Source organism: Pseudochaenichthys georgianus, chromosome 5 (genome assembly GCF_902827115.2).
Source record: "Pseudochaenichthys georgianus chromosome 5, fPseGeo1.2, whole genome shotgun sequence".
NCBI lineage: Eukaryota > Metazoa > Chordata > Actinopteri > Perciformes > Channichthyidae > Pseudochaenichthys > Pseudochaenichthys georgianus.
In genome coordinates this window covers 35,943,466-35,970,660 of record NC_047507.1, presented here as the reverse complement: position 1 = coordinate 35,970,660, position 27,195 = coordinate 35,943,466, and the positions used below count along the sequence as shown (strand labels likewise).

Here is a 27,195-nt window from a genome sequence, read left to right as displayed (position 1 = left end):
TATTTTGTACTGTATTCTTAAATGAAAAAACTGTTGTTTTTCAAATTATTATTATTAATGTAATTCTTATCTAGAGAAACTGTCACAAAAACAATTTTACCTGCGATAAAAAAGTATTCTGATGATTAATTAAGATTATTTAATGTACTTGTACTAAAAAAAATACCAGTTTCAAAAGGTTAATCAATTAAAAACAAATAAAGTTGTATTCATATCTTTAAAGACTTTAGTTTGACTTAAGTGCATGTATTTTCAATTATGTGATTTGCGACAAAATAAATATATACATAAATATTTGTATTCAAATGACCTGTCCAGTCCTTGTTTACTGTGTTCTTCTTTTAATTGTTGGTGTTTTTTCACATCAATAAAACATTTTAAAAAATCCCCTGCTACACAATTTATAAAAAATAGACGTCTAATTTATTCGCACACCAAAACAAATAATTAAATGCCATTCAAATATTGACTATTGTTCTCCCGCACCAGTCTCAGCCCTGACCATTGAAGTGGGGGCTTTATGCCAATATGACCCGCAACATCTGCCTGAACTTTCTTCTACGTTTAGCTACACTTTCTAGTTTCGAGTAGTTGTTTTTTCTTTCTACCTTACTCTTTTCAATACAATCCTATAAAAGTATGTTTATAGTTTGGCGTCTATCGTATGCACCACTTACTAAACATACTGTTTTCATATTTTAAAGGACTAACTCTGCCAGTCACTAATGTTCCCCTGATGGCACATGATGCAAAAACCCACCTTGAAGAGCATGTAACTGGAGGACAGCGGCTCCACAGAGTCTCCTGCGGAGGGGTGGGAGGGAGAGGATGAGGGTGGGAGGCCCAGACATTCCTCCAGAGTCCCCCCTTCCTCCCCTCCTCTGTCTCCCCCCTGAGCCTCCTCGTCGTCCTCCTCCAGGAAGCCGGGCTCCAGAGTGGAGGGACCCAGGATGGGATCGGACTCGTTGAACATGTGGTGAGCGGGACTGGAGTGGTCTGTACCATCCCAGGGAGCCTGAAGGGGGGAAGGTGATACATGCTAATTATTATAAATACAATTGTCTCGTATTTTGCAGACTTAACAAATAAGGGGAATTTGTATTTGAATATCCAGGTTTATTGAATCCAAATTGAACAGCTGTTGTACTTATAGTTATCTCATGTGGTGTTGCCAAAAGTTGTAGAGGTCGGTTCAAAACAAAAGGGTTGCGATAGATATACCTCAATGTCCACTTCTTCTTGTTCTGGGATTAGACTCATTCCTGACAGCAAGCTATAACATATTACACAAATGGTTGGGTTAAGACCCCTCTGATATTTGACCTTGGTTTGAGAAACTATTTTGCCATGCGAGATATGTTAGGAACAACTCTTGATGGGTTTGTAAAGGATCGGTCCCCAATGTAATCTATCATCTTAAAGGAGCCCTATTGTTCCTCTCCTGTGATATGTCTGCCTCCTTGCTTCCATGTTCAGAAAGCTCTTTGTTATTCTCACACTGCCTGTGCTGCAGCACCTCTTTTCACCCTCTGTCTGAAAGCAGAGTCCAGTCTGCTCTGATTGGTTAGCTGGCCGGCTCTGTTGTGATTGGTCAACCGCTAAGAGATTTGTCGGAAATGTCCCCCCTTAGCCTATCACATACAATGTGTGGAGCGCGAGCCAATAGAAGCGTGTTACATAGTGATGTCACGATGTTACGGAAGTGAACAAAGGAGTCCAATGGAGGCACAGGGTGGGAGAGAAAGTCCCATTGGAGGGAACACAGGGATCTTTGCCTATAGTATGAAGACCATTTATACATGCACAAAAAACCTCTATACACAATAAGGGGAAACCCAAAACAAGCGAAGTAGGACCCCTTTAAATGTAGGTCTTTAATTTATATCATCTAAGGACAGTTGAAAATAAAATAGTGAACATAAGAATATCGATGTAAAGCAAAGTGCGTACCTGTAACTGATCGAGCTCCACGGATGGAGCCATCAGCCCCGTCTCCTCCGAGGACCCCTGCTCCCCCACGAGCACGTCGCTCCTCAGTTTGGAGTCCAGGTCTGCCCCCCCGACCCCGTACGAGTTGAGCATGCTCTGCCCTCCAGCTGCGGAGTTGAATGGGAATCCGTTGAGGGCGTCTTTGGAGGCCTTCCCTCCGTGCAGAGCGTCGGCCTCATGCTGCAGAGAGCCCAGCTCCAGAGTCTCATCCAGGGGAGGACAGTCCAGGAAGTCCCCCCGCGATCCAGGAACTATTCCCAGACTAGGTGAGGAGGAGTTGTGGGCGTCCAACGGTAGAGGGTGGAGGTGAGAGGAAGACGAAGGAGGCACAGGGTGATGGTGGTGGTGATGATGGTGGTGGTGGTGAGAGGACTGGTGGGGGTACTCGGGGGGCTGAGGGGACTCATACAGGCAGCAGTGAGGATGAGGCAGCTGCGGGTGAGACGAGGTGGAGGAAGAGGAGATGCCCGGGTGTGTCACCATGCCGGGATGGTGAGGGTAGTGGTGGCTCTGAGGGTGGAGGTGGGAGGGGTGGCCCCTGACGTAGTTCCTGTGGGCCTCCAGGAAGCTCAGCTGGGGGTCGTTCAGGATGTAGAAGTCGGTGCGGCTCAGGCCGTGGCGCGCCGCCCCGATCAGGAGGTCGCGGTCATGTTTGCCCGACTCCCACCACACTGGGAGGTAGAGGGAGGGGCGGCACAGCTGGAGGCGGGCGGAGAGCAGCGGGTGACGGAGAACCTGAGGGTAACATCGTGGATTTATGTAAAAACTCACGTTTTGGTCATGGCCTTTGGTATATGTAACGTTTATCGCCATTTTCAGACCACAAATACATTTTTAAAGCTTTAAAGACGGGGGTCGACCTCAGCGATCACTGTTTACTCTCACGCGTCCCTCCCTAAGTCTCCCTGAAACAATGATGGACAGCTGATAGTAACATGGCAGGGTCCGAGGCAGGGATTCGCATCTGATTATAAATAAAAACAATGACTTTCAGAACATGTAAATATGATCCCAGAATTCAGATGATAAATACAGCTTTGAAGCTTGAAATGGAACCATGACGAGCAGCCCACTGAGCGGCATAGCAACAGGCAGTGTGTGTTGTTTGTCTTTCCTCAGAAGATACACCTAGCACACACACACTCACACACTTTCTTGTGTCCTACGTAAGCCAAGTAAAGAAACATCTTTGATGCTGCTAGCTTAAATTGAGTTGAATCAATACGATACAAAATGTTTATATACGTAAATGTTTGTGGAACTGCTGGGCGGAGAACAAATGAGACACTAAAGTATATCGTATCGTATTATGAGAGGGACAGCTTGCTCACAAGCTTTGTTATAGAATTGTTTTTGTTTTTAACCCAGAGCAAATATCTGAATATTAAATACCTAAAAATCTAATAACCTTCGTATTATTTTACTTAATTAGTTTGCTTGTAAGGTGAACCTTTTTAGAGCACTGCCACGAAAGCTCCCATCGTGCTTTTGGTGATGCAAACAGGATGCAACATGTCAGCTGTGCGTCATCAGAGCCTTCAGCCTGAGGGGTTTCTGTGAGTCATGCTATGAGTCTATTGGAAGTTTCTGGATACATGTATTGTTGTCTTTCATCATAATACTTCCGTTAGCCAGTACCGATACAAATCAATCAAATGTTAGATATTCTCAGAAGACAAAAAACCCCAAATAGAAGTTTACAAAAAGAAAAACAGTTTTGAGAGGAATGTCTTTGAACAATAAGCACGAGTTGCATCAATGACATTTGGTCTAAGCGATGCACCTTGTTTCCACAGCTCACCTGCTCTCTGATCTTGCGCAGCAGCTCGATGCGGTACAGGGTCCGCGCCGCTCGCTCCTCCGTCAGAGGTTCCACCAGCACCGCGGGGTCCACCAGACCTGCAGGGACAGAGTGGGAGAGGGGAGGGAGGTCTGATCTTTATTTTAATTCAAGATAAAATAAGAAATGTTTAAAACTAACTCGATTCAAAAACTAAATGGCAAACTTGAAAAGGAAAATCTAAAAACAGTCCTCCCACCAGCAGGGGTCAGTAAAGTTCCCAGAGGAGGGACATGAGGTGGGCAGCGACAACCACAAACACTTGCCTGGATGTCTGACTTAACATCGCTCCTATATGTTGTATGTGTTGTACTTGTATTCTTAAGCTGTTGGTCAATAACATGAATTCAATTGAATTAATAAAATGACCACATCCAGGTTTTTTAGATTTAGTGCAGCTCTGATGTTTCTGTCAGACCGCACCATAATGTAATAACAGCACGTTTACCTTCTTCCTTCCTGGCAGGCAGCTTGCAGGCCGCCCTGCACATGTTAACGAAGGAGTTGAAGTATCTCTCCAGACTCTCGTCCGTCTTCCTCTCCAGCCGGGCCAGCGCTCTGAACTGGGACCAGTCAAAGGCCTTCCTCTCCGGGTCGTACACCACCCCGAAGGAGGACACCGTGCGGTAAAAATCTGCCTGTTCCCGACGAGTCCACCTGAAACAAGAGGGAGGAAGATGAGGATATAATGTTTCAGTTATCATATTCATGAGTAACGTAAAGAATGGGGGACATTCTAATGCTTTTATTATGATGCTTAAAGAAGAAGGAAGCACAGTTCATCAATATGAGTGACACAAAGAACGTCATGAAGTGGAAATACCTTGAATAATGCAATCTAAAGTGTGTGTGTAGGCCTCTTCCAATAAAAAAAGTGTTAAAAAAGTTTCCAAAAAGTTTGCGTTAAGAAGTTAAGAATCGGAAACATTGGTAATATAAATTGAGAAAGGTGGAGAACTGGTAAAAGTAATATTTATATTCTAAAGTTGTAAATGTAAGTCTTTGAAAAGTGCAAACAATTAATAACTGTGTGAAACAGACCTCCATACGTTTCAGAACATCAACTTTCTTTACAACATACTAGTTATGAAATGTGCCATCAACAATAACTCGACCCTGCCTTAGAAGGAACCAATATCGATGTTAAAAGTTGCTATAAGCTTAAACTGATAGTTTGTCATTGATCATATGACCTTGTCTCTTATTTTCCAAGCCCACAGAAATGCATATTCAAAAGTTTCTGAAATGAGAATAAAGTCATTCTTATCGCATATTTATCTTTAAAGTTGCTGTACATGAATACTTATATTATTAGGATTTATCACTTTATCTTTTCTCTGAATTTCCCACATGCTTACCTTCTCTGCCACTCCAGGAACAGGGGGTCCGGTTCCGTGGCGACCACGGAGCAGCGCCTCAGCTCCTCCCCCAGCTGCCACGCCAGTGGGCCCCCGGCGTGGTGACCGTGAGCGCCGCCGGCTCCCATCGCCATGCCAACGAGGCCGTCGTGCAGCATGAACTCGTGCCGGAGCATTGGCTCGCGGCGCAGCGTGAAGCGCTGGAAGGCCGTGATGAGGCGGCGCAGGCGGGCCGTCAGCGAGGGGCCGGTGGGCCACAGGGGCCGCGCCTGGACCACGTGGAGGGACGCCACCCCCGTCCCTGTCCCGGCTGTCGTCGTCGTGGTAACCAGTGTAGCATCGTGGGCGCATAAGTCACCAGACATGTGGGAGTCTGTTAAGAGAATGACGTGCTATTTATCAGAGTAAGGAACGGACAATTTGATCAAATAGTTAGCACTGTATAACGTTTGAAAAAAAAGAAGATTAATACCTCCTAAAGGATGTCTGGATATCATTATGTTTATGATACAGGAACTAATAAACACCCGTGTTTCATTACCGTAATAATATTTAGGTTTTTCATCTTCTGGGAGTCTGTGGAGGGAATAAGGGATGGACATTTGATCCTGATCAAGTATCCTTTTTGTTACTACATTTAGCAAATGTATCATTTCACTAGGGAAATAGCTATTTAGAACAAGGATGCCATTTTTTTTTTTATTCTTACGGGTATTTCACTCTTTCGACCATCACAAAAAATGCCTACTTTACTTGCTAAGATGAGTTGTGAAAGGTTCAACTTTATTAAACGCAAATCCAGATAAAACAATTGGTGCATCTTTAAATATGTGTTCCCATACATATTCTGCCTTAAACTACATACAGACAAAATGGAAAGATGATTTTTTACAATTGTACTTTATCTGTTATGTCCCCGGTTCTGACCAGAATAATTGGTAACAAGGTATTAGTATCTAAGTGTGGATGTCATGTTCCACAGAGTGCTATTAAACATTTAGATGTTCATTAAATGTGATTGCGCTCTCTGAAATGAAGACTTTAGGTGAGAGGTGAAATGGGTTTAGATATGATAGGTGTTGAACTGAATAGGTGAAATGGAACCCAGAGAGAAATGATATCATAGCGTCTAAAGAGATGTCTTAATCATCACAGAAAAAAAAAAAATGACTACTTGAAATGATATAAAAGTGCCTTTAAGAATATAAATACAACACATTATACAGATGTCTTGTTGGCATCAATTTACATATATGTGTTGGAAACGAACATGCCAATATTTATTAACTTTATTACTAGAGAGATATTATTAATAAATAATTCATACATGATTATGGTTAAGACATTAGGTGTAAAATAAATCAATATAATGTGGAAAAAAATACGACTAGCAATAGACAGCCGTTTGTAAAAGGAAAATAAATTCAAAACACAAGTTCGATCAGGAAAGGCTCTCCTCTAAAGGTATGTGTTAAGAAGGATTTGAAAGAAGGCACAGATTCAGCAGACGGTTTCCTCAGGCAGATTGTTTCTTTGCCCGACAGCAAACACTGCTGTGTGTCCCCTTCAGTTTGCAGCGGGGCCAGCATGCTGTTATGTACCGACTGTAACTTCTTATTGAGCTGTCTCTCCCTGTGGCAGCACACAGTGTACAGACTGCACTGTATGTGTATGTGGGTAACAGTCTCACCTGGCCCGGTGCTGTCAGGCTTGTCTGAGGTGTCGGTGCTGGAGCACGTCTCCTCTCCCTGTGAAAGGAACACACAAAGATTTGACTGAAGAGAAATATACAGGACTTTACGATGACTTATTATTTATTTCAGAAGGATTTTGTTTATCATTTTGGGTTATGATTGGGCACGACGGTTCAAACGCATTTCAATACAAGTATTTTCTTCAAGACGACATATTATCCTCATTTTCAGGTGTATATCAGTATGTCGTGTCTCTCCTGGGACACGTCTCCATGCTTTCATGTTCAAAAAGCTCTTCTCACACTGCCTGTGCTGCAGCACCTCTTTTCACCCTCTGTCTCAAACCAGAGCCCAGTCTGCTCTGATTGGTTAGCTGTGTTGTGATTGGTCATCCGCTTAAAGATGTCCCGCCCCTTAGCCTATCACTCACAATGTGTTGAAGCGCTAGCCAATAGAAGCATGAGTGTTCCGTAGTGATGTCATTATGTTACAGAAGTAAACAAACATACAATAATGATATATGTTGACGTCATTAAGACAATGGTATTCAGTTACTTACGGGCCAGTCCTACCTTTCTCTCCACAAACACAACAACTATTTTAATATTAATACTATTAAAACAAAAGGAGGCTAACTTATATTGTCTTTGTACCATTACCTGACTTTGTACAGCTTACATTTGCAAATTAAATTGATTGATACACAATTCAAATAATATTCTTCTTTAACTACAAAACATATGTACAAGTTTAGGATTACATTTATAACCATACATTAAATAGCTGTGTTTTATATTTGATATAAAGCTGCACATTCCATTTCCATGGAGCATTGCATTAAAAGTAGCTCAGTTACCTGAAAGCTATGTTGTCACTATGAAGTTTACATTTAACAGCACATTAGGAATACAAAGTTGTAGATAAAAATGATATGACAACATTATCTGATCTGGTTTTGGAAGTGTTGTTACATAGGTATTAAAATGCATCATTAACTCTTCACAATTATGTTGTACAGTACCCAGAGGGCAGCAACTTGGAAGGAAATACAATTTAAAAAATGTTTTCCCAGTGGAAACTTTATCACCCAAACATTTAGATGTGTTATCTCAAGGGCCTACGCGGAGGTAAATAATGTGTCCATAACTAAATGAACTGCATCTCAGGAAGAAAGGGAGAAGACTCATGGCGCGTTTCCACTGCAGCGGGTAGCTCCCTTTAAGCGCGCCGAGCCGTGCGGGGCCCGTTTTTGGTTGCGTTTCCACTTGGCCTAGTACCGGCTAGCGGGTCCTAATTCACAGTTTTTCTGGCCCCATAAAATCGTGGTTCTAGGGCCAGGAACAACCAGGCTGAGTCGGGCTGAGTATGCTAAACTTGAGAGAATCGCTGGCAAGGGGGCTACAACTACAACAAGATGAACATATTTGACCGTGATTTAATTGTAATACATGTTTCAAAATGATGCCGAAGTAACAACATACTGATACCGGTTAGTAAAAACCATGAATTAATGCTTCGACTAGTCTGCAGACAGACGGCAGGCGAAACACCCTTTTAAAATGCGTGTTTTCTAAATGGAGCTTGGCTAAGCTAACGTTATGCTCCGACCGTCCACACTCACAACAACGGCCTATACAGACATAAATAAACCAGCGACTGTATTCGCCATGACACACAGACTGTGGTTTGTACTTAACTTCTGTCTAGTTTCTGAACAGATATGAGGAGCTGTGAGCTCCGAGTGCTAAGAGCTAACGGCTGTGTTGTTTTTCTGGGGCTCTCATTGAAGATGACGTCAAGGCTCCGCCTACACTGCGTTACTATAGTAACTACCCCAGTTCCTAAACTGTAATGGAAGCGCAGAATTAAAGTGAGCCGGGCCTAATAAGGCCTAACCAAACCGAGCGAGGCCATAAGTGGAAACGCGCCAAAAGAGAGATCTGTTCAAACTCTCAGGAGAGATTCTCCTCACCTTGCTGCTCTCGTCTCTGTCCTCTCCATCAGCTTTGCTCTCCGCCTCGTCTTTCACCTCCTCTGCTTTGCACACGCTGACACAAGAAATGACAGAAAATAACCTTTAATACCTCAGACTATGTCCTACTGAGCAATGTCTTGTAAGGACAACACTTGCAAGGGTGGAACTAAAAGGATTAGAGAACACACACGGTGAGTGTCAGAAAACATGAGACGACTGGAGAAGAAGCTACCATGATGCAGAGAGAGATGCAACACAGTCCTGTCAGAATATGACCTGCAGTAAAGAAAACATGTGACTATGAAACTGTTATGAGTTAAAAGCACCACAGAAGAAGAATTCCTGAGGCACCAAAACAAACTAAAAGAAAGGGGTCAAAGGTTTGACAGGACGCACATCACCCTGTGGCTGAGGCAGTGTGTAGGAGTTAAAGAATAAACAGCAGGGAAATAAAACGACTTCCTGTTTCATCGAGTGTTGATCACAGCAACGTGTGAGTGAGAGACTCTGAGAGAGTTTAGATACATAATACAAAGCCATGTCTGTCTTTGCTAATATAAACGTGCACACAGATTTAAATGATTAAACTCAATGATTATACATTGTATAATCATTGAATATGTGTTTCATATGTTTATCAACATTTAATAGAGAGCTAAAGTGTGGAAAAAACTAACTTTTAGGATTGATTTAAAATATGTTAAATCACTTGGACACTTGAGACATTTTTCACATATTCATTATTTCAAATAAAAATGTAAGCTCACGCAGATCTGAATAATGCAACCTGGAAGTTAACATAAACAAAACAATATATAGTTCAACTATATAATACAATACTATATACTGTAAATACAACATGTTGTGAAACACTACATACAGTATATTGTAAACCAGGTGGGATGAATTATGTGCAACTACTTTTTTGTTGTATTTTGGATATTTACACACTTTATAATAATACACACTATCTGTATTTTTGTCATTTATTTAATGACAAAGTTAAATAAAAGTCCCTCTGCAACTCAAGCGAGCAATCCTCCATAACAACTTTACAAGTTGAAGTCCAGTCCAGAATTGTTAAGATCCATAAATAGCAAACTTGTTGTCCAGACACTGCGGCCATTCCTGAGGCAGCACCTGGACCTTTCATGCAGTTTGAGCATATTGACGGTTTATAGACGCATCCTGGTAATGTTTTCATTTCCCCGCCCTGTTGGCCGCCTGCTGCGTTAGCATTCTGACCCAGCAGATGCTCCTGCAGCACAGCGGCTCAGCGGGGAGCAGCTTCAGGTTCAACAGGTAATAAAGCGGACGATGAATCTTCAGGAAGACGATCAAAGCTCAACACGTGCCTCCTCTTCTCAACTCTGGGAAATACTTTTCCCACGCTAAGTCTACGCTTCCCTCTCGGTCAACTCTCTCTGTCAATTATCACTCTCAGGCTTTTGTCAGAATAGCTTCTACTTAGAACACTTCAAAGTGAAGTGAAACTGCCAGAGAAATGACTTTATACATCTTTCAGAGTTTTGCAACAAATCTAACACTTTACGGAATGTGCAGCTGTGTCTGTCAGCTATATAAATGTCTCTCTTTCCCCATTCATATGTTTGTCACTGATCTGGTTGAAATGATTGTTACGCTAATGTCACCCTTAGCACATCGTCCTATGTGTTTATAACATTGTTCTTCACACTCAGCATGTGACGCAGCAGTGATGGCTCTGCTGCTGAGAGAACACACAACAGAGGTGGCACCGTGTGTTTCTCACACCAGAGTTGGCAACCTCCTGCTGTGATGGCTCCTACCGGGAGTAAAGGAGGCAGAGAGCGAGGAAGGAGGGAGCAGAGGCTCCTGATGGGGGCTGCAGCAAGCTGATTTATGGACGTGCGTGTGTGTCCCTCCTGCACCTGTCCCTCCTGCACCTGTCTCTACTTTAGACCCTGACGAAAGCATTTTGATCCGTTGGCAAAAGGCCAATGGGATTTTTCCATTAGATTTCGGAATATTGCAGAGAATAACAATATCTGTGGCAAACACATGTTTATGATACTTAACAGGTTTTGTTCAGCAGGATAATCTCCACATATTAACACCGCTTTTATGATGTCTTGGTAAGAAGCAAAGGAAAAGGCTGGTGTAAGGCTGCAAAGGAACTACAGCTCGCTCAGATGACCTCATGTCACCACCGCTAAACTAAAGGCGGCTAATGTTAGCGTGATGCTGTTTTGTAGCCTCATTGAGACACCTGTTGAACTGATCTTCTATTGACACACAGACAATTCAGACATTCACCAGTGGGGTATTTAGTGATATATATGTGTGTCATAGAACAAAACGCAAATATCTCTTAAAGGTGGGGTAGGTAATTTTGGAGGAACCAGCTCGAGTGCGCTAGAATTTGAAAATACACAACTGGAAACAAATCCGCCACTTCCTCACAGAGCCCCTCCTCCAACACACACGAACGCGCACATGACCAATGAGGGCATGAGATAAGTTTGTGCACAGATGGAAGGCTGACAGGCAGGTAGGCCATCCAGTTACTTTAGCCGGGCCGAGGCAGATGATTGGTCGTGCTTTTTACAGCACTACAGCTTCCACAGATGACTTTTTTTAATGGATTTGTTGTCAAAGCACTTCAGATATTCATTGCTATCGGATGTTCAGAGCATTCCATGGAATATAACAACAAGTGTATCTCGAGCCGGTTTCTCAAACTTACCTACCACACCTTTAAGCTTGTGCTTACGTGTGTTAAATAATGATTAGTTAGCTGTTGACTTCCGCATGAGGGAACCCAGAATGGCTCAAATGCTAACTAATGTCAGGGTTCAAAGACTCATTCCTGCATAACTCTATATAGTGGTGCAGTGACGAGTCCTAAAACCCAGAAGTGAGTTAGCATTTTACCACTACCGGTTCCCTCGTCTCAGAGCCAATGGGATCTCTCCATAGCATTTTGGAAAATAGCTGGAAATAAGGTCTGTGTTTGACACAAATTGAAGAGACGGATCACGTTTTGTTCTACGACATTAAATACATCCGCAGTGACCCCACTGGTGATTTCTGAAGAGTTGACGTGTCTGAAAAACGATGGTTGTTACCGAGTGGCTGAATAGGACGACAGAAGTTGTTGAGGACGTTGTACGTCATTACGCCGAACACGTAAACACTCCCGCTAACTTTGTTTGCCCTGTTCTTCTTGAAAGCAAGTAGCTGCCTCCTGCGAACTGTTCAAACAAACACTTCAACTTGTACCATTTAAAAAAAGAATAGCTAAAGCGGCTAAAGGCACACCAAAGATAAATGTGAAACAAATCATAAAAGGGAAGAAAATGAATGAAAAAGGGATGTGTCATGTCAAGCTTCGACAACCAGAGGTGCTTTTCAGAACGCTCTAAAATAAGGCTTTTCCCACTGTATGACCCTGTGTGTGTGTGTGTGTGTGTGTGTGTGTGTGTGTGTGTGTGTATTCTACCTGTCAGCCATGTCGGCGGGCCCCTCCCCCCCTCCCTGTTCAGCAGACAGTGCCGTGACGTCGGGCATCCCCACCCTCTCCAGGAAACACAGGTCAGGGTCAGCACGCATGGCATTGTACCGCTCGTAGCCTGTCCAAAGGAAAACACACACCGCATTAACACACAGTGAAACACATGTTCACACGCACACCAACAATGGTTCATATGTAAGCAAAGGATAGTGTTGGGTCACACACACTGCTAAAAGGTGAAGCAACCTGAGAGTAAGAACTAAAGTGACCGTGCTCAGGCCAACGCTCATAGATACCAAGGTGCAGTGTGACAGCTCACCGTGTTTGTGGACTCCAATGAGCAGAGACTTGTCGGCGTCTGTATCCCACCACGAGGCCGGGATCTCTATGTAGTCGATGTCAGGGAGGGACACCTCCAGTTTACTGTCAACACACACACACACACACACACACACACACACACACACACACACACACACACACACACACACACACACACACACACACACACACACACACACACACACACACACACACACACACACACACACACACACACACACACACACACACACACACACACACACACACACACACACACACACACACACACACACACACACACACACACACACACACAGTGTCAGTCGCTGCTGTCAGGACTCTCAGGCTCACTGAAGACACAAGCAAACACTCAAGGGCAAATGATTCTGACTGAGGGTCTCACTACGTCAGCCTCCTTACCCCTTTTAATGTACTGGTAATGCAAACAAACAAACAAACAAACAAACAAACAAACAAACAAACAAACACAGTAGATGTGTTTCTACTCCATACCTGGCAGGTATCCCCTCTAGAGCTTGATTGGCAGCTTCACCCAATACCTCCACCTTCAGGTAGTACAACATCCGCACCCTCAGTAGCACCCTGCAGAGAGAGAGAGCGAGAGAGAGAGAGAGATAGAGAGAGAGAGGGGGGTAAGGGATCATGTGCAGCAAGGCGGACATTTTAGTGAAAATCTAAAAGTAAAAGTAGTCACTACTGACAGGACTTATTTCTGCAGATTGACATGACTGCACATAGTCCATGATCTGAAAGTGCTAAGCATTCTGTTATCAAGAAAGTGCCGACCGCTGAAAGTCCAAACTGAACTTTGACGCGTCAGCCGGAAAACCGGTCGTGCAGAATATCCAGGGTGTGGATCCTTCCGAGCGTGCTAACGACGAGCCCCCCTCAGCAGGATAGCTTTGTATCAACATATACAGACCTATAATATAATCATTCTGACCTCAATGTGCTTTCTACAAGTAACATTTCATGTATTTCATTATTACACTTTTATTTTATGTGAAGCACAAGATACCATGCTGTTATAATAAAGTTATAGTAATCAGCCTTTGAAACTTAAACGATTTTTGAGAATAAATACATAAATAAATATTATTATTCATCATAATGTATCATACACGGGTGACGATTAGTCGACTCATCAACCGAATTACGACTATCGGTTGACAATGCAAATCTTTAGTCGAGGGCAGCCCTAATAATAACCACAGCACAGTTCATATTCCTGTCTTCTGTAATGTTTCAAGTAGCAACTCTTTTAAACTTGTAGCAGCACACGGGTCCAACACACACAGACTGCTGTTAGTGAGGGTGCACTGACTTGTTGCAGTGCTGTTTCAGGTGCTTCTTGTAGCTCTCGTCCTGCAGCACCACCTCAGGGTTGCAGTGCACCAGCCAGTCAGCGTTCTTCAGCTCAGGGACGCTCAGCGGGATCTTCAGCTTCTTCCCCTTCCGCCCCCGAGGAACTGGAGCCGATAAACCTGGAGCACAGGGGGGGGGGGGGGGGGGTGATACTTTATGCTGCGTTTCCATTACAGTTTAGGAACTGGGGTAGTAACTATAGTAACGCAGTGTAGGCAGAGCCGCGACGTCATCTTCAATGCGAAACACAAAACCAACATCAGCCGTTAGCTGTTAGCCCTCAGAGCTCACAGCTCCTCATATCTGTTCAGACACTAGACAAAAGCTAAACAAGTACAAACCACAGACTGCCTGTGTCATGGCGAATACAGTCGCTGCTTTATTTATGTCTGTAGGCCGTTGTTGTGAGTGTGGACGGTCGGAGCATATAGGCTACTGCGTTAGCTTAGCCGATCTCCATTCAGAAAACACGCATTTTAAAAGGTTGTTCGCCTGCCGTCTGTCTGCAGACTTGTCAAAGCATTAATTCATGGTTTTTACTAACCGGTATCAGTATGTTGTTACGTCGGCATCATTTTGAAACGTGTATTACAATTAAATCACGGTCAAATATGTTCATCTTGTTGTAGTTGCCAGCGATTCTCTCACTAGTTTAGCATACTCAGCCCGGTTGTTGGCCCGGAAAGAACCTCGATTTTGGAGAGCCAGAAAACTGTGAAAAAGTACCCGCTAACCGGAACTACGCCAAGTGGAAACAAAGTTATGTGTTACTATTGGGGTTGTATCAGTTTTTTTGTTTTGTTTTTCAATCACTTTGTTGCTATATAAAATCAGTTAGATTTGATTTCTATGATAACCATGTCTAAATGAATTATAAGCATTCTAATAATATATTATAATCTGCTAGCACTTTATAATTGTAGTTATAATCACTCATACAAACCAAAATGGCTTTATATCAACAATCACAAAACATAACATTTCATTTTATAATGAGTTATTGTAACATAATTATTCATAATTGTTAATCACTGAGTGTACAGTATAAACTCAGCCTATACCCCTGGAAAGTGAAAGGAATACGCAGTACAGAAAGATTATTATTTATTACAACTATGGAAATTATAGTATAGTGCAAAAAGTCTATGAGTGACTGGACATGATGAAGTATTATGATAAAAATATAATTTTTAAGGAGTAACCAATTTTAAACATTAAAGTCTGGTTCTGCTGAATACATGTGTTTCCCTTTCACGGCCATACACACGGCGGCGTGCGTGGCCGCTTCAACGCTTCTGCCCATTCACTTTGAATGGGGTGACGTCACGATTTGCCAAACTGCATTGTGGGAGCAAAGCGTAGCTGCAAAAGCAGAGCAATGTTCTACTTTTGACGCCTCGACGGAGGCGTCAGCCAATCGAATCATATGCCAGTACAAGCTCTTGCCAATCAAACCGCTGCTTGTGTGTCTGGGGCGGGAGATTCATGTGATTGGTTGTTGGTCGAGTTTCAGCCCCCCCCGCCGGCAAGCGACAACGCACGCCGCCGTGTGTAGGGGCCGTCAATCTGTCTAGTGTGTGTTATACTGTAAGAGTGCAATACTAAATGTGTGCAGTGCTCTTTAAACAGAGGTAGTGGAGCATAAGGCCTTAGGCTAACGTTACAGTGCAAGCTAACGGTGAAATGCTAACCGGAGTGATTGAGCAGCGCCTCGTCCTGGCCCTCCTTGGTGGGGGTGATCAGGTCCCAGATGAAGCTCTTGATCTTGTCGTCACCTTTGTAGTGTCTCAGGCAGTACACCAGCAGAGCCCTGCAAAACAAACATATATTAGTTTGAATATTTCCATGTTTCTGAGGTTACATTGTTCTGTTGTCTTACATACTGTAATACACTTAGTAAAAAACATCTTATCAATATTTATGTTCTCTTGTATTTTCTTTCAGTTCCTTTGATATTGAGGTGATCCAGAAGAAAGTAATCACGTTAGATTCATTTTATTTTGTGATGCCAAAATTAGGTTACTGACATTTTCAGTAATTCTAACTTAATACGTGTTTAAAGTGCCTACCCTACTCGCAGACAGCTCTAACCCTGGGATGTGTTTTCTCGTCTGACTTTTCACGGTTTCACGCCTGGTAAACATTCAGAATGTAGAGTGAAATCATATGAACAGGGTGTTTCCCTTACCTGCAGATCACCTCCATGTCTCCCTCTGCCAGATGCCATTTAAAGCGACCGTGGTTAAGAATGTCCTTCCATCGTCCCCATCTGAAACACACAGTAAAGAAAGTAGAGCTAAGTAAAAAATAAACTGAGAGACAAAATAGTAGCAATAGATACAATAAATACATTTTCCTTTGTCACATAAAACAAATAGTGTACATTTACGTTCTCTTCAATTCAGCATCTTTGAAGTTTGCTCTGATGCACTTATGTTCACTCTTCAGCCCCGGTGTAAACATAGATATATCAACTCACAAGAACCTTTGTATTGGACTGAGCACCACTGAGGTTTAAGACTGTAAGATGTGTTCATGTTTAGAGGGACATGTAGAAGAGGCACTTATTATTATGTGTTTCACTACATTGTCTGAAAGCACAGGAGGAATGATACATTTCAATTAAGATCAGGGCTTACGTTTGCTAAGAATGAGTTTTATAATTTGTTGTACTACTATTATTTGTAGTAGTGTGTTATTAATTATCAAGTAATTATTTGAAGATCCATTTCATATGTGGCTTCATAAAGAGTGCACGTTTCAGTTGAGATGAGTTGTTTGCTGTGCTTATGGTCTAGTTGCCAGCTCATAGAGTCTGGCTGTGAACCCATACATGCTGAGTACAGCACAGTGTTACGTTAGACATGTTTAGTCCCCAGCACATAGAAACTGCCGGATGGTAACTTGCATAATATGTTGGGCGATTTGCACTAAAGGGAAACCCCCCAAAAAGCATGACAGGGCCTCTTTAAACTGCAGCCACAGATGAATTATACCCGAAGATCAGCAGGTTCTTCTCCACCCTGAAGCACTCCGCCCGGAGGTAGCGGCGGGCGCGCTCTCCGAGGCGACGAGTCCGACACGGACGCTCCTCCGAGTCGCTGTCCAGCTCCGAGAACTCCATCAGCTCGTCATCCTCGAAGGAGTTGTAGTGACGGGTCTGCTTCCTCACCCGGGGGGTGTCGATCACCAAGGACTCCTGGGAGAGAGAGAAGGAAGTATAAAGGAAACTTTAGAGGAACCAGATGAGGGGAGATGAGGGGGGTTTCACCCTGTATGCAGTGTTTATAAGAGAGGAACACCAGAGACACACACACACACACACACACACACACACACACACACACACACACACACACACACACACACAACACACACACACACACACACACACACACACACACACACACACACACACACACACACACACACACACACACACACACACACACACACACACACACACACACACACACACACACACACACACACACACACACACACACACACACAAGTATGGGGACAGAAGCAGTGCTTTGTGTGCAATCTGCTTCATTCATTAAGGAAGTCCATCGGTTACGAGGGGAAGGAGAGGACATGAGAGGGGAGGAAGAGTGAAGAGGAAAGGAGAGGAGAAGAACAAAATGATAGGGGAAGAGATGAAGAAGAATTGGAGAGGAGAGAAAGGAGAGTAGTTGAGAGGAAGGAGAAAGGAGATGAGGAAGAGATGGGGAAGACAAAAGAATGTAACGAAAAGAGAGAAAGGGAAGATCAAGAAGTATAAAAGGAACCGAGAGGAGTAAAGGAAAGGAGGGTAGCGCAGATGAGAGGAGAGACAAGCCAGAATGAAAGGGAAACCAGAATTCCTTTATCATCTTTTCTTGACTACTCCCCAGTAGAGCTTGGTCCAGCTTCCACATCCCTCCATCTTGCTGTGTTCTAACTCTTTGAGCCTTGTATCGCTCCCTATGTTGCTTTCTCCACCCATTCCCCCGGGGCTCCTCCTCTCCCACTACTATCTTCCTCTTACTGCATGATCCACGAATATCTCCTGTTGAATGGTTACTGTTCACCTTCAGCATCCACCTTTCTTTCTGTCTCTCCGCTCACATTTCCCCTGATTTCTTCTTGTGCTCTCCTTTTCTGTCCCTTTTCTTTGAAGCTCCTTTCCTTCTTTGTGTTTCTTCCCTCCTCTCCTGCTTCCTGTTTGACATCTGTTCTCTCCTTCTCTTCTTCTCTCCTTCTCTCTGTACCTTCTCTGATTTGGAGTCCATCTCCACCTCAGCGATCTTGGCCCATTTCTGCCAGAAGTTGGGGTCGTCCAGAGAGATGTCCGTTCTGTTGCCAGAGGAGACGAAGCTGGCCTGAGGGAAGAATAACAGAAGTCAGACTCTGGTTGGTGTTATCTGTGAAGTGAGTGATGTTGGAATCCAACCAAATGTTTGGACTGGAGCTGAATTGTTTTCTACAAATATTTAGTGTCTTCATATTTGAACTTAATGCCAAAATATTCCAAGCATTTCCTGCAAAAAGCCTCAGGAACAACATTTAGACCGTGGGACAAAATAACCACCATATTAAGCCAAGAAAACTACCCTTAGTAAAAAGGAAAGGCCTTAAATTATTAAATTCCATCGCCTCAAAAAGGATTTAGGATGCACTGTACACCATGCAACACATAGCACATTAAAAAAGACGGATGAAAAAGATTTGAAAAAACTAAGCAGCACGTGATAAAACTAAACCTTTCAGACAGTATACGTAAATATATTGTATATACATGTATTTGTATTTATAAAGCGCTTTTCACGCTACTCAAAAGGCACTGTACATGCTAAATAAAACCAACACACTTCAAATGTATACAACACAACAATAACTTTCGAGCTTTGTGAGCAGATGGTGTCATCATTCTACCTTAGCGAAGGTGGACCCTTTCCCTTCAGTCTCGATGGTGATGGTCTGAGTTCGCCTCTGAAGAATCTGATCGATGTCTTCCTCGCAGAACTTGGAGCCCTCGTCTTCGTCGTCCATCAGCGCTCCGTAGGCTCCTTTTTTTAACAAATCTTCAACTTCCAGCTTTGAGAGCTGCTGCACCTGCAGCAAGAGTCAGCCACACAATGAGAATCGACCAGGTATCCAAAGGGACATCCTGGAGAAAACACCCAATATCTTGCAAGATCTAATATGTATGCCCAGATGCATCAGCCTGACATCAGCCTGACATCACGCTGCAATCGGTACAAAAGGTAGGAAGTAGTAGAACCTTTATTTAGCCAGGAAAATCAATTAAGAACAAATTCTTATTTTCAACGATGAGCTGACGGGAGGCAAAAGGCTTGGTGAGGGGGGGAAGGGGGAATCCGTCATAACTTTAGCGTCAGCACGGAGCAATTCTCTGTACAGGGTTTCTTCAGAACCGATATATCAAATATTGTGCTCAGTCTTTTTGATTTTTCGATAGAAGAAAATGAACACGTCTAAAATAACTTTAAAAAACATTGTGTTGTTCACATGTGTCTGTCAAGGCAGGCATTGCAGGGAAAACGATCTACTGAGGCCGATAATAACACTGGTTTACAAATGGGCTTGAAAATGGGACGCCTGATATCGGCTGATAGTCCCTCACCCCGTTGACGCTGCCCTTGCGGTTGATGTCCTGCAGCACGGCTTTGTCCAGGCCCAGCTTCAGACTGGCCTTGTCGAACATCTCCCTCTCGTACGAGTTCCTGGTGATCAGTCGGTACACTTTCACCGCTTTGCTCTGGCCAATCCGGTGGCAGCGTGCCTGGGCCTGGCATGGAGCGGGTCAGAGTAAAGATATGAAATACATATGTATAATACTGATGCTTTATAAATGTCCTTGCTACTAGACGTGTTGAGGGTTCTGTGCAATCTTTTGAATCTATTAATGAATGCATGTAGTGTGAGCCTACATTAATAGGGTTACAATGTTTTAATACCATTGTCACCCCCCGTCTTCAAAATGTAAGCTATCCAGCCTATCAGAAAGAGTCTAATAAGAGTAACTGATTTGAGTTATTAGGCTTCACATAGAGCCCATTAATCCAATAGTTCTCTACATTCTAATTGGCTGCAGAGTAGAACAAATCTTAGCAGCAGAATAGTTCCTTGAAGTATGCATGTTGTCCGATACAGTATTTCAGTCTCAAAAGGAATAATAAATGCCACTAAATATGAAACGGCTCATAAAGCAGCAACTCTGGACTCTTGCATGGACCCCGCCCCCTGTGTGTAGTGTGACTCTGTGCCCCCCCCCCCACACCTGCAGGTCGTTCTGGGGGTTCCAGTCAGAGTCGAAGATGATGCAGGTGTCAGCAGCGGTGAGGTTGATCCCCAGCCCCCCCGCCCTGGTGCACAGCAGGAACACGAAGCGGTCCGAGTCCGGCTTGCAGAACCGGTCGATGGCCGCCTGCCGAAGGTTCCCTCGCACGCGCCCGTCGATGCGCTCGTACGTGTAGCTGCAGGAGACATGCAGAAAAGTTGTTGTTGATAATGTCAAGGTTAACAAAGAAACTCAATCTATTAAAATCTCCTGACATTTTGGGTGATGCAAAACCCATCCAAACCGATGTCAGCAGGTTCCCAACCAGGCCAAACAGCAAAGCTCTGTAGAACTACCATTACATCTCAAAGCTAATCGATAATCAGTGTTCAGTCATGGAATGGTCTGAACCTACATCTCTCAAGAATACTCAAATACCATTTCAAGAATATTTTGTAGCAGGTTACATACATATATTTGAAAGATTCCCTATTATGCTTTTTGGGGTATCTTTGTACAGTATGGATCTTGTTCATCATAAAGTTCATAGTGATTTCGCTGTAAGATGTATTGAATACCGCTCAGGGGCACTTCTTCATAAGTCATGTGTTCTGCCCTCCTGCTTGATCTAACTTTATTTTCTTGTGCATTGTTTGTTTAACTATTGAATTGGTTGCAAAATAAATGCATCTTTCCATTCATCTGTGGTTCATCTCTCCCAAATATCCACCCTGCGTCTTCCCCCCCTCACCGTCTCTGTATGAGGTAGTCCTCCATGATGTCCAGGCAGCGCACCATCTGGGAGAAGACGAGCACCTTGTGTCCCCCGGCCAGCAGTTTGGGCAGCAGCTTGTCGATCAGCACCAGCTTCCCGGCCGCCTGGATCATGGCCTGCAGCTGGAAGTCCAGCGCATCAGGGCTGTGGTACCTCCTGAAGCCATCCAGAATCTTCTCCTCCGCTCCTGGAAGGAAGAACAGAATGGTGAGGGGGGTCAAAGTAACCTCAACATCAAATACAATGCAGATAAATACAAGAGAAAAAAATATATCAATAAGATGTTTTTTACTTAAGTGTATTATGTAAGACAACAGAACAATGTAGCTTTAAAAAAGAAGAAACCAAGATAAAAGGATTTTCACTACTGTAAGCATATTCAGGCAGTAGGCTATTCACCAACAATGAAACACATGAGCACATTGATGAGAGTAACATCCGTCACTTCCGGGCAACAATTACGGCCCCGCCCACTTTTGGGGGAAAACACCGCTGTCATTTGAATGGCGGTCAATACAAATTCTGAAGTTTTTGCCAATCCGATGAGACATTTTTGAAAACCGTGGATTGTTGGATCTTCAAAGGCCCGATTACGATGTCAGGCAAACAATTACATTAAATCATTTTAAATCGACAATCGGTCTCGATATATGGGTAATTTAAAATCAGTAGGCGAGGCTGTAATTTCTCCAGCTGTTACTCTCATAAGCGAGGCGGAAAATTAGTTGTATCATGCCAAAACGCTGCTGTGTCGTTTACTGCAGGGGTTCGGTCGCGAGACCCCGAGTGGGGTTCGCGAGATGATTACAAAATAAAAATTGAAACAATTATAATCATTTTTTTAATCAATTTTTTTGGAATTATTATTATTAATAATAACATGTGCTTCGACATTTTTCAGGGACGGACTAGCCATCTGTTTAATTTCCCCGCAACGAGGCTCCCCCTTTGACAATCCACTAGCGCAGTATTTCTCAAACTTTTTTCATACAAGGACACTTAACCAATACAAAAACACTCACGGACCACCTGACTCCACACATATCCAAAAACAATAGGCCTGTTCACCACTCCCACAGTATATAACAAATTACAGCCTAATAATGAAAGCTTAACCTTCTCTATATCGCCTCGTTCACACAATAAATCAAATACAACTACAGATTATATAAGCATTTAGTTCAAATGCGATAGAAAAGGCTCACAGGTTTTACACCTCTTATGAAATGTAGACTACATTTATTACGGAGTTTATGTCCAACAGATCGTTGGCTACTGAGAGATATGAAAAATACACCGCATGTAGTACGACACACACCTCCGCTGTGGATTTTCAAAACAAAATACAGTAAAACTATGGTCGCGGGCCCAAGTCTAACTCTCTGAGGCCTGCATGGTCTGCCTACAAAACAAAAATAAAAGCGTTTATGCAGCCGCAACAACAGCCTCTGATCACCAACAGACTTCATGCAATGCTTCATTGGATGCATATATTAGATAATTATCTATATCTCACCCCTAACACATCGAAAGCTACTTTCAGCATGAATACATGTTCATCAAACACATCCATTTGTTCTATGTGCTTCTTGAAATCCAAAAAAAACACATAGTCTTTCTAGAACAGATTACAAATCGCCAGAAAATGGTACAAACAAGTGGCAACATGTTTGACGAAGGTGTTGCGCTGGGCTATATCATGCAATCGAAAGTGAAACTTAAGCTTGCTCCATTGCGGAGATATTCCCGCGAGAGTGCGGAAAACTTAAATGAATCCCCCCCCCCCGTTGACAGGGGGTCGCGAGTCTCTGGCACTGTTATTTTGGGGGTCGCGGGCTGAACAGTTTGGGAACCCCTGGTTTATTCCACCTCAAACATGAAAACAAATCCAGGGTTCAGTGTTTCTGTACTTCCTCTGAGAAACAAGGACAGTAAAAGAAGAGCTCTGTGGCTTCAGGCTTGATCGCCGTTCAAATGACAGGGTTGGTGTCATCCAAAAGTGGGCGGGGCCGTAAAGTGACGTAGATGTTACTCTTCCTCTCATCTATGGACATCGATAGCCTACTGCTATATTTAACCATATATCGAGCCCGCTCGTCGATTTCCAATGATCTCGTGTAATTGTTTGCCTGTCTGGCCATCGGAATGGGGCTCTTTGAAGATCCAAAAATCCACGGTTTTCTTACATTTCTTTCGGATTGGCAAAACCTTCAGAATTTGTATTGACCGCCGTTCAAATGACAGCGTTGTTTTCCCCCAAAAGTGGGCGGAGCCGTACTTTTTGCCCAGAAGTGACGCATTTGTTACTCTCATCTATCCTACAGTTTATAAAAGCAGAAATGAAATCTGAGCTGACAGGAAATGCTCCGTTTTAGTTTTTAGGAACATTGTGATCCTCCTAGTATCCCCAATCCTTTACATTTTTTATTTGATGTTATTATTGTGTGCTTTCCTATTCATTTGATGTGTTTGTCTACTCTTTTATTTTCCCTTACCGGCACTGTATTCTTTGCTGGAACAATGTAAATGTTCCGGCTGCGGGACAGATGAAGGATCTTTGATTCTGATCACAGTTTCTTACTCTGTTTATTATGACTGCTTTTTGGAGGAAAACATATTGCTGTATCAAAGTGCAGTGTAATTATAGAATGTTCATTCATTTCTAATTATAGCTGTGGTGTCATTAAAGAGTTGCACTTACAACCAGGGAAGAATAAGACGGCATCAACAAATGTGTGTGTGTGTGTGTGTGTGTGTGTGTGTGTGTGTGTGTGTGTGTGTATGTGTGTGTGTGTGTGTGTGTTCACCTGTGATAAGGTAGGGGTGGTTGCAGCACTTGCGGAGCTCCATCATGGTGTTAATGAGGTTGGGCATGTTGTGCTGGTTTGCTCCTTTGGACAGGAAGGAGAAGTTCTTCTCCAAGATGGCGCGGTAATATTTCTTCTGAATGTTGGTGAGCTCCACCTGCACATCCACAAAAGGAGGGAAATAATCAATATATTATGAATTCATTGCATGTACCACTTGAGATGCAGACATATTCATATTGATGACTCAGGGAAGCACACCTCTATGATGGTCTCTTCTTTAGGCGCCAGGTTCTTCTCCACGTCGTCCTTCAGTCTCCTCAACATCATGGGCTTCAAAATGGCCTGCAGCTTTTTCACCTGTCGAGAGGAACACAGGAGGAGGTGTGGAAATGATGAAAATGCAAATGATATGGTTTGTTCTTCAGAGAAAAGCATATTGCTTCTACTTTATGTCCACAGGGCGTAATTCAACCTTCTTTGACTGTGCAGTTCTACATATATAACTTTCATTACTAATACACTGCATATACACCTTTTAATATATTTGTAGTTAGTGTATATTGTACAAATGTGCAAACTTCTTATCCTAACATAATATTGCTATTTTTGTTTTTATTATATCTTTTATTGCACATGTTTACTTTTACTTGTGTTTTATCATTTTTTATTCTATCTTTTTGGCCCATTTTTTACTTTCTTCACTTAACTTCTAAATGAAGTACATATCACAAACTTTATTCCCCCGGATACAAAATTGTAGTCTGTTTCTAAAAAACTAAACACGCAGAACTGCTGGAAAGGAAGCATTTACATTCAACACAAACAACACTGCTCTTCACTGAGTCCAGAGGCCTGTACTACGAAGCTGGTTCAACCTAACCTGGATATGTTTGAGTTAGCCGGTTGGCCTAATCCAAAACATACGCGCTCTCGCTAAACTGTACTACGACGCTGGTTATCAAGTGGATCGCTCAAGCCAGCCGTGTCCTATCTAGTTAGGTGCGCGTTCACATGAAAGGGGTGGTATCTGGAGCATTCGACCAATCACAAACATGGAGAAGCATACTGACAGCGCAGCGTCATGCTTCCTGAATGAAAAGTGAACTTTAATATTAGTCAAATATGAAGAAGTTAAACTTTAAACATCCATGACTTAAACACGTTATCCAGGATAAAAGCCACAGAGCTGCACCTGCAAGGTGAATACAGCTGGTAACAGAAAAAGTGTTTGAATGCGTACATTAACAGGTTTATGATATCACTGCCCCGGCTAAAACACGAGTGGATCTGACTTTAATTACATTTGACTCGAGTGTTTCGTCAACTTAATGTGTTGCTTAAAATAATACTTCTGCATAGCCTATGTGACACTGTGAGTTTTGCACGGCCAGATACGGCTCAGCTGACTCAGATAAGGAGATATATGATACATTATGATGTGATATGAATGATAATAGGACACATCGACGTCTGCACTCAGTGCCGTGGACTGTACGTAATGTTACTTTGATCCGGTTACTTATGTTGTGGCAGATTTTTAAAGGGGACATATCATGCTATATTTGAACAATATATTGCAGGGCCATACCTATATAAAGTATATACATTTTTTTTTTTTTCAAAATACCAAACAGATCCTGCATTTTAGCCATGCCTCATTTCGCTCTATTTGCTCTTTCCAGCCCTGTTTTTGCAGGGGTCTGATTCTGTGAGCTGCAGCTGACGACGCCCACCTGCAGGAGAGGGGAGTTAGCAGTTACTTTGGCATTAGGGCAGGGATATCTAGATACTTTCCAAGGTTTGACATAATGAATTGTGCTACTTTTAAAGCAAGCAACGATGTTTTCAAATCTGTAATCAAAAAGCTCCTCACAAACACTATGGAAGCAGTTCCTGCCGTTGCTACGTTAGTTCAAACAGTAACAACGGACTACTTTTCTTAGCGGATGCATGTCAATTTAAATCAATACAACTATTTTTTAAATCAATAAAATCATTTTCTAAATCCATAAAAGCCTTTCAATTAATATTGGGAGTCATGTCGTTACTTTGTTGAGAATGTGGCCATGTGTAATAAGCGGGATAATGTGCAGTAACGCGGTCATTATGGTCAAAATACCGCGTCGCTGCACATTATCCCTTACATATGATTATATAGAGTCATTATTCATTTGTTTTAAAGCAGGAGGCGCAAAAGCTTGCCTCGGGGAGGGAGAAAAAGAGCCACAGCGGAGAATAAACAGAAGGGCAACCATGCAAGGGAAGTCTTCTTCGCTGCTTTATTGGAAGACTACAGCGCCACTTACAGGCCTGGCATATGTACTACAGCGTCTCCAGCGCTTTCGAGCTGCAATGGCCGGCCGTGGCCCAACCTCTCATTCCCCTGATAGGTGGAGAATTGACCAATAGCCGTAGCACCACCGTCCTGACGTCAGGACCGTGTTCAAATCTGGATCAGTCTGTATCAGATCCGTTGCAGCCCCGTTTTTAGAGATTTGGGTATGGAGGAAAATAGAGAGGGTTGTGTTTTCTGACACTTGGTGAGTTCCCTGGAACACCGGGGACACATATTCATGTATAAAAGTCGTACAAAAGTGCATTTTGCATGATAGGTCCCCTTTAAGTAAGCTTTCTTAACGCTAATGTTATAATAGTCAGATTGCTCTGAAGATGGAGGTGATATTCTATTCATTTTCACGTTCACACAGTCGGTGATTTTTGCCGGCCGTCTTTCCTGCAACGGCAGCTTTTCTGTATTTCCTTTCTCCTGTAATATGACTTGATCGCTTTACACTCCGCACTAGTGTTGCACGGTGTACCGATACTTGAAAGGTACCGCGATACCCTGCCGTTAAAAACGGTACGATTCCTCCGTTTCATTAGTATCGGTACTTTAAGAATGACGGGGAAAAGTACTCCCGTGAAAAAGTGCCGTTTTAATAAGAGCCGTGTGTGTTCAGCGCTCTGCTTCCACTCCCTGCACTGCAGCCGTGCCTGCAGTCCCGCTCCTCTCAAGCTGCAAGCACGTTCTAAGTCCCTCCCCTCTCTCGTGCACGCGGCCACGCGCTAGCTGCCAGAGCATGTGAGAAAACGAGAAGCATGGCTGCAAGTGGGAGTGCAACTGCCGCTGCGCCTCGGCTTGTTGACAAAAAAGATGCCAGAAGTCTGTGAACGGGCCGTTCAGGTGTTCAGAGCAGAGCTCCCGGTCGGAGCGGCAGAGCGTGATGTGCACTGAAAAGTTTTTCTGTCGCAATATTATCGTTGA

At 43.2% G+C, this 27,195-nt stretch overlaps 1 protein-coding gene across 3 annotated transcripts in view; it reads right to left on the bottom strand.

Moving 5' to 3' along the window:
- chd6 (chromodomain helicase DNA binding protein 6) overlaps positions 1–27,195 on the bottom strand; it is a 147,512-nt gene that overhangs the window by 17,636 nt on the left and 102,681 nt on the right. Inside the window, exons 16-36 of one of the 3 annotated variants that reach the window (XM_034083223.2) lie at positions 24,189–24,287; positions 23,928–24,084; positions 21,097–21,307; positions 20,346–20,541; positions 19,689–19,853; positions 18,977–19,156; positions 18,313–18,423; positions 17,056–17,258; positions 16,248–16,328; positions 15,751–15,869; positions 14,019–14,178; positions 13,187–13,276; positions 12,669–12,772; positions 12,338–12,467; positions 8,854–8,929; positions 6,878–6,935; positions 5,188–5,560; positions 4,278–4,486; positions 3,791–3,888; positions 1,951–2,724; positions 761–1,015 (exon numbers count right to left, since the gene is read on the bottom strand). In XM_034083223.2, coding sequence (XP_033939114.1) covers positions 761–1,015; positions 1,951–2,724; positions 3,791–3,888; positions 4,278–4,486; positions 5,188–5,560; positions 6,878–6,935; positions 8,854–8,929; positions 12,338–12,467; positions 12,669–12,772; positions 13,187–13,276; positions 14,019–14,178; positions 15,751–15,869; positions 16,248–16,328; positions 17,056–17,258; positions 18,313–18,423; positions 18,977–19,156; positions 19,689–19,853; positions 20,346–20,541; positions 21,097–21,307; positions 23,928–24,084; positions 24,189–24,287 — 3,849 coding nt within the window. The remainder of the gene's footprint in view (positions 1–760; positions 1,016–1,950; positions 2,725–3,790; positions 3,889–4,277; positions 4,487–5,187; positions 5,561–6,877; positions 6,936–8,853; positions 8,930–12,337; positions 12,468–12,668; positions 12,773–13,186; positions 13,277–14,018; positions 14,179–15,750; positions 15,870–16,247; positions 16,329–17,055; positions 17,259–18,312; positions 18,424–18,976; positions 19,157–19,688; positions 19,854–20,345; positions 20,542–21,096; positions 21,308–23,927; positions 24,085–24,188; positions 24,288–27,195) is intronic. The other 2 variants (XM_034083224.1, XM_034083226.1) reach the window with 2 other exon arrangements.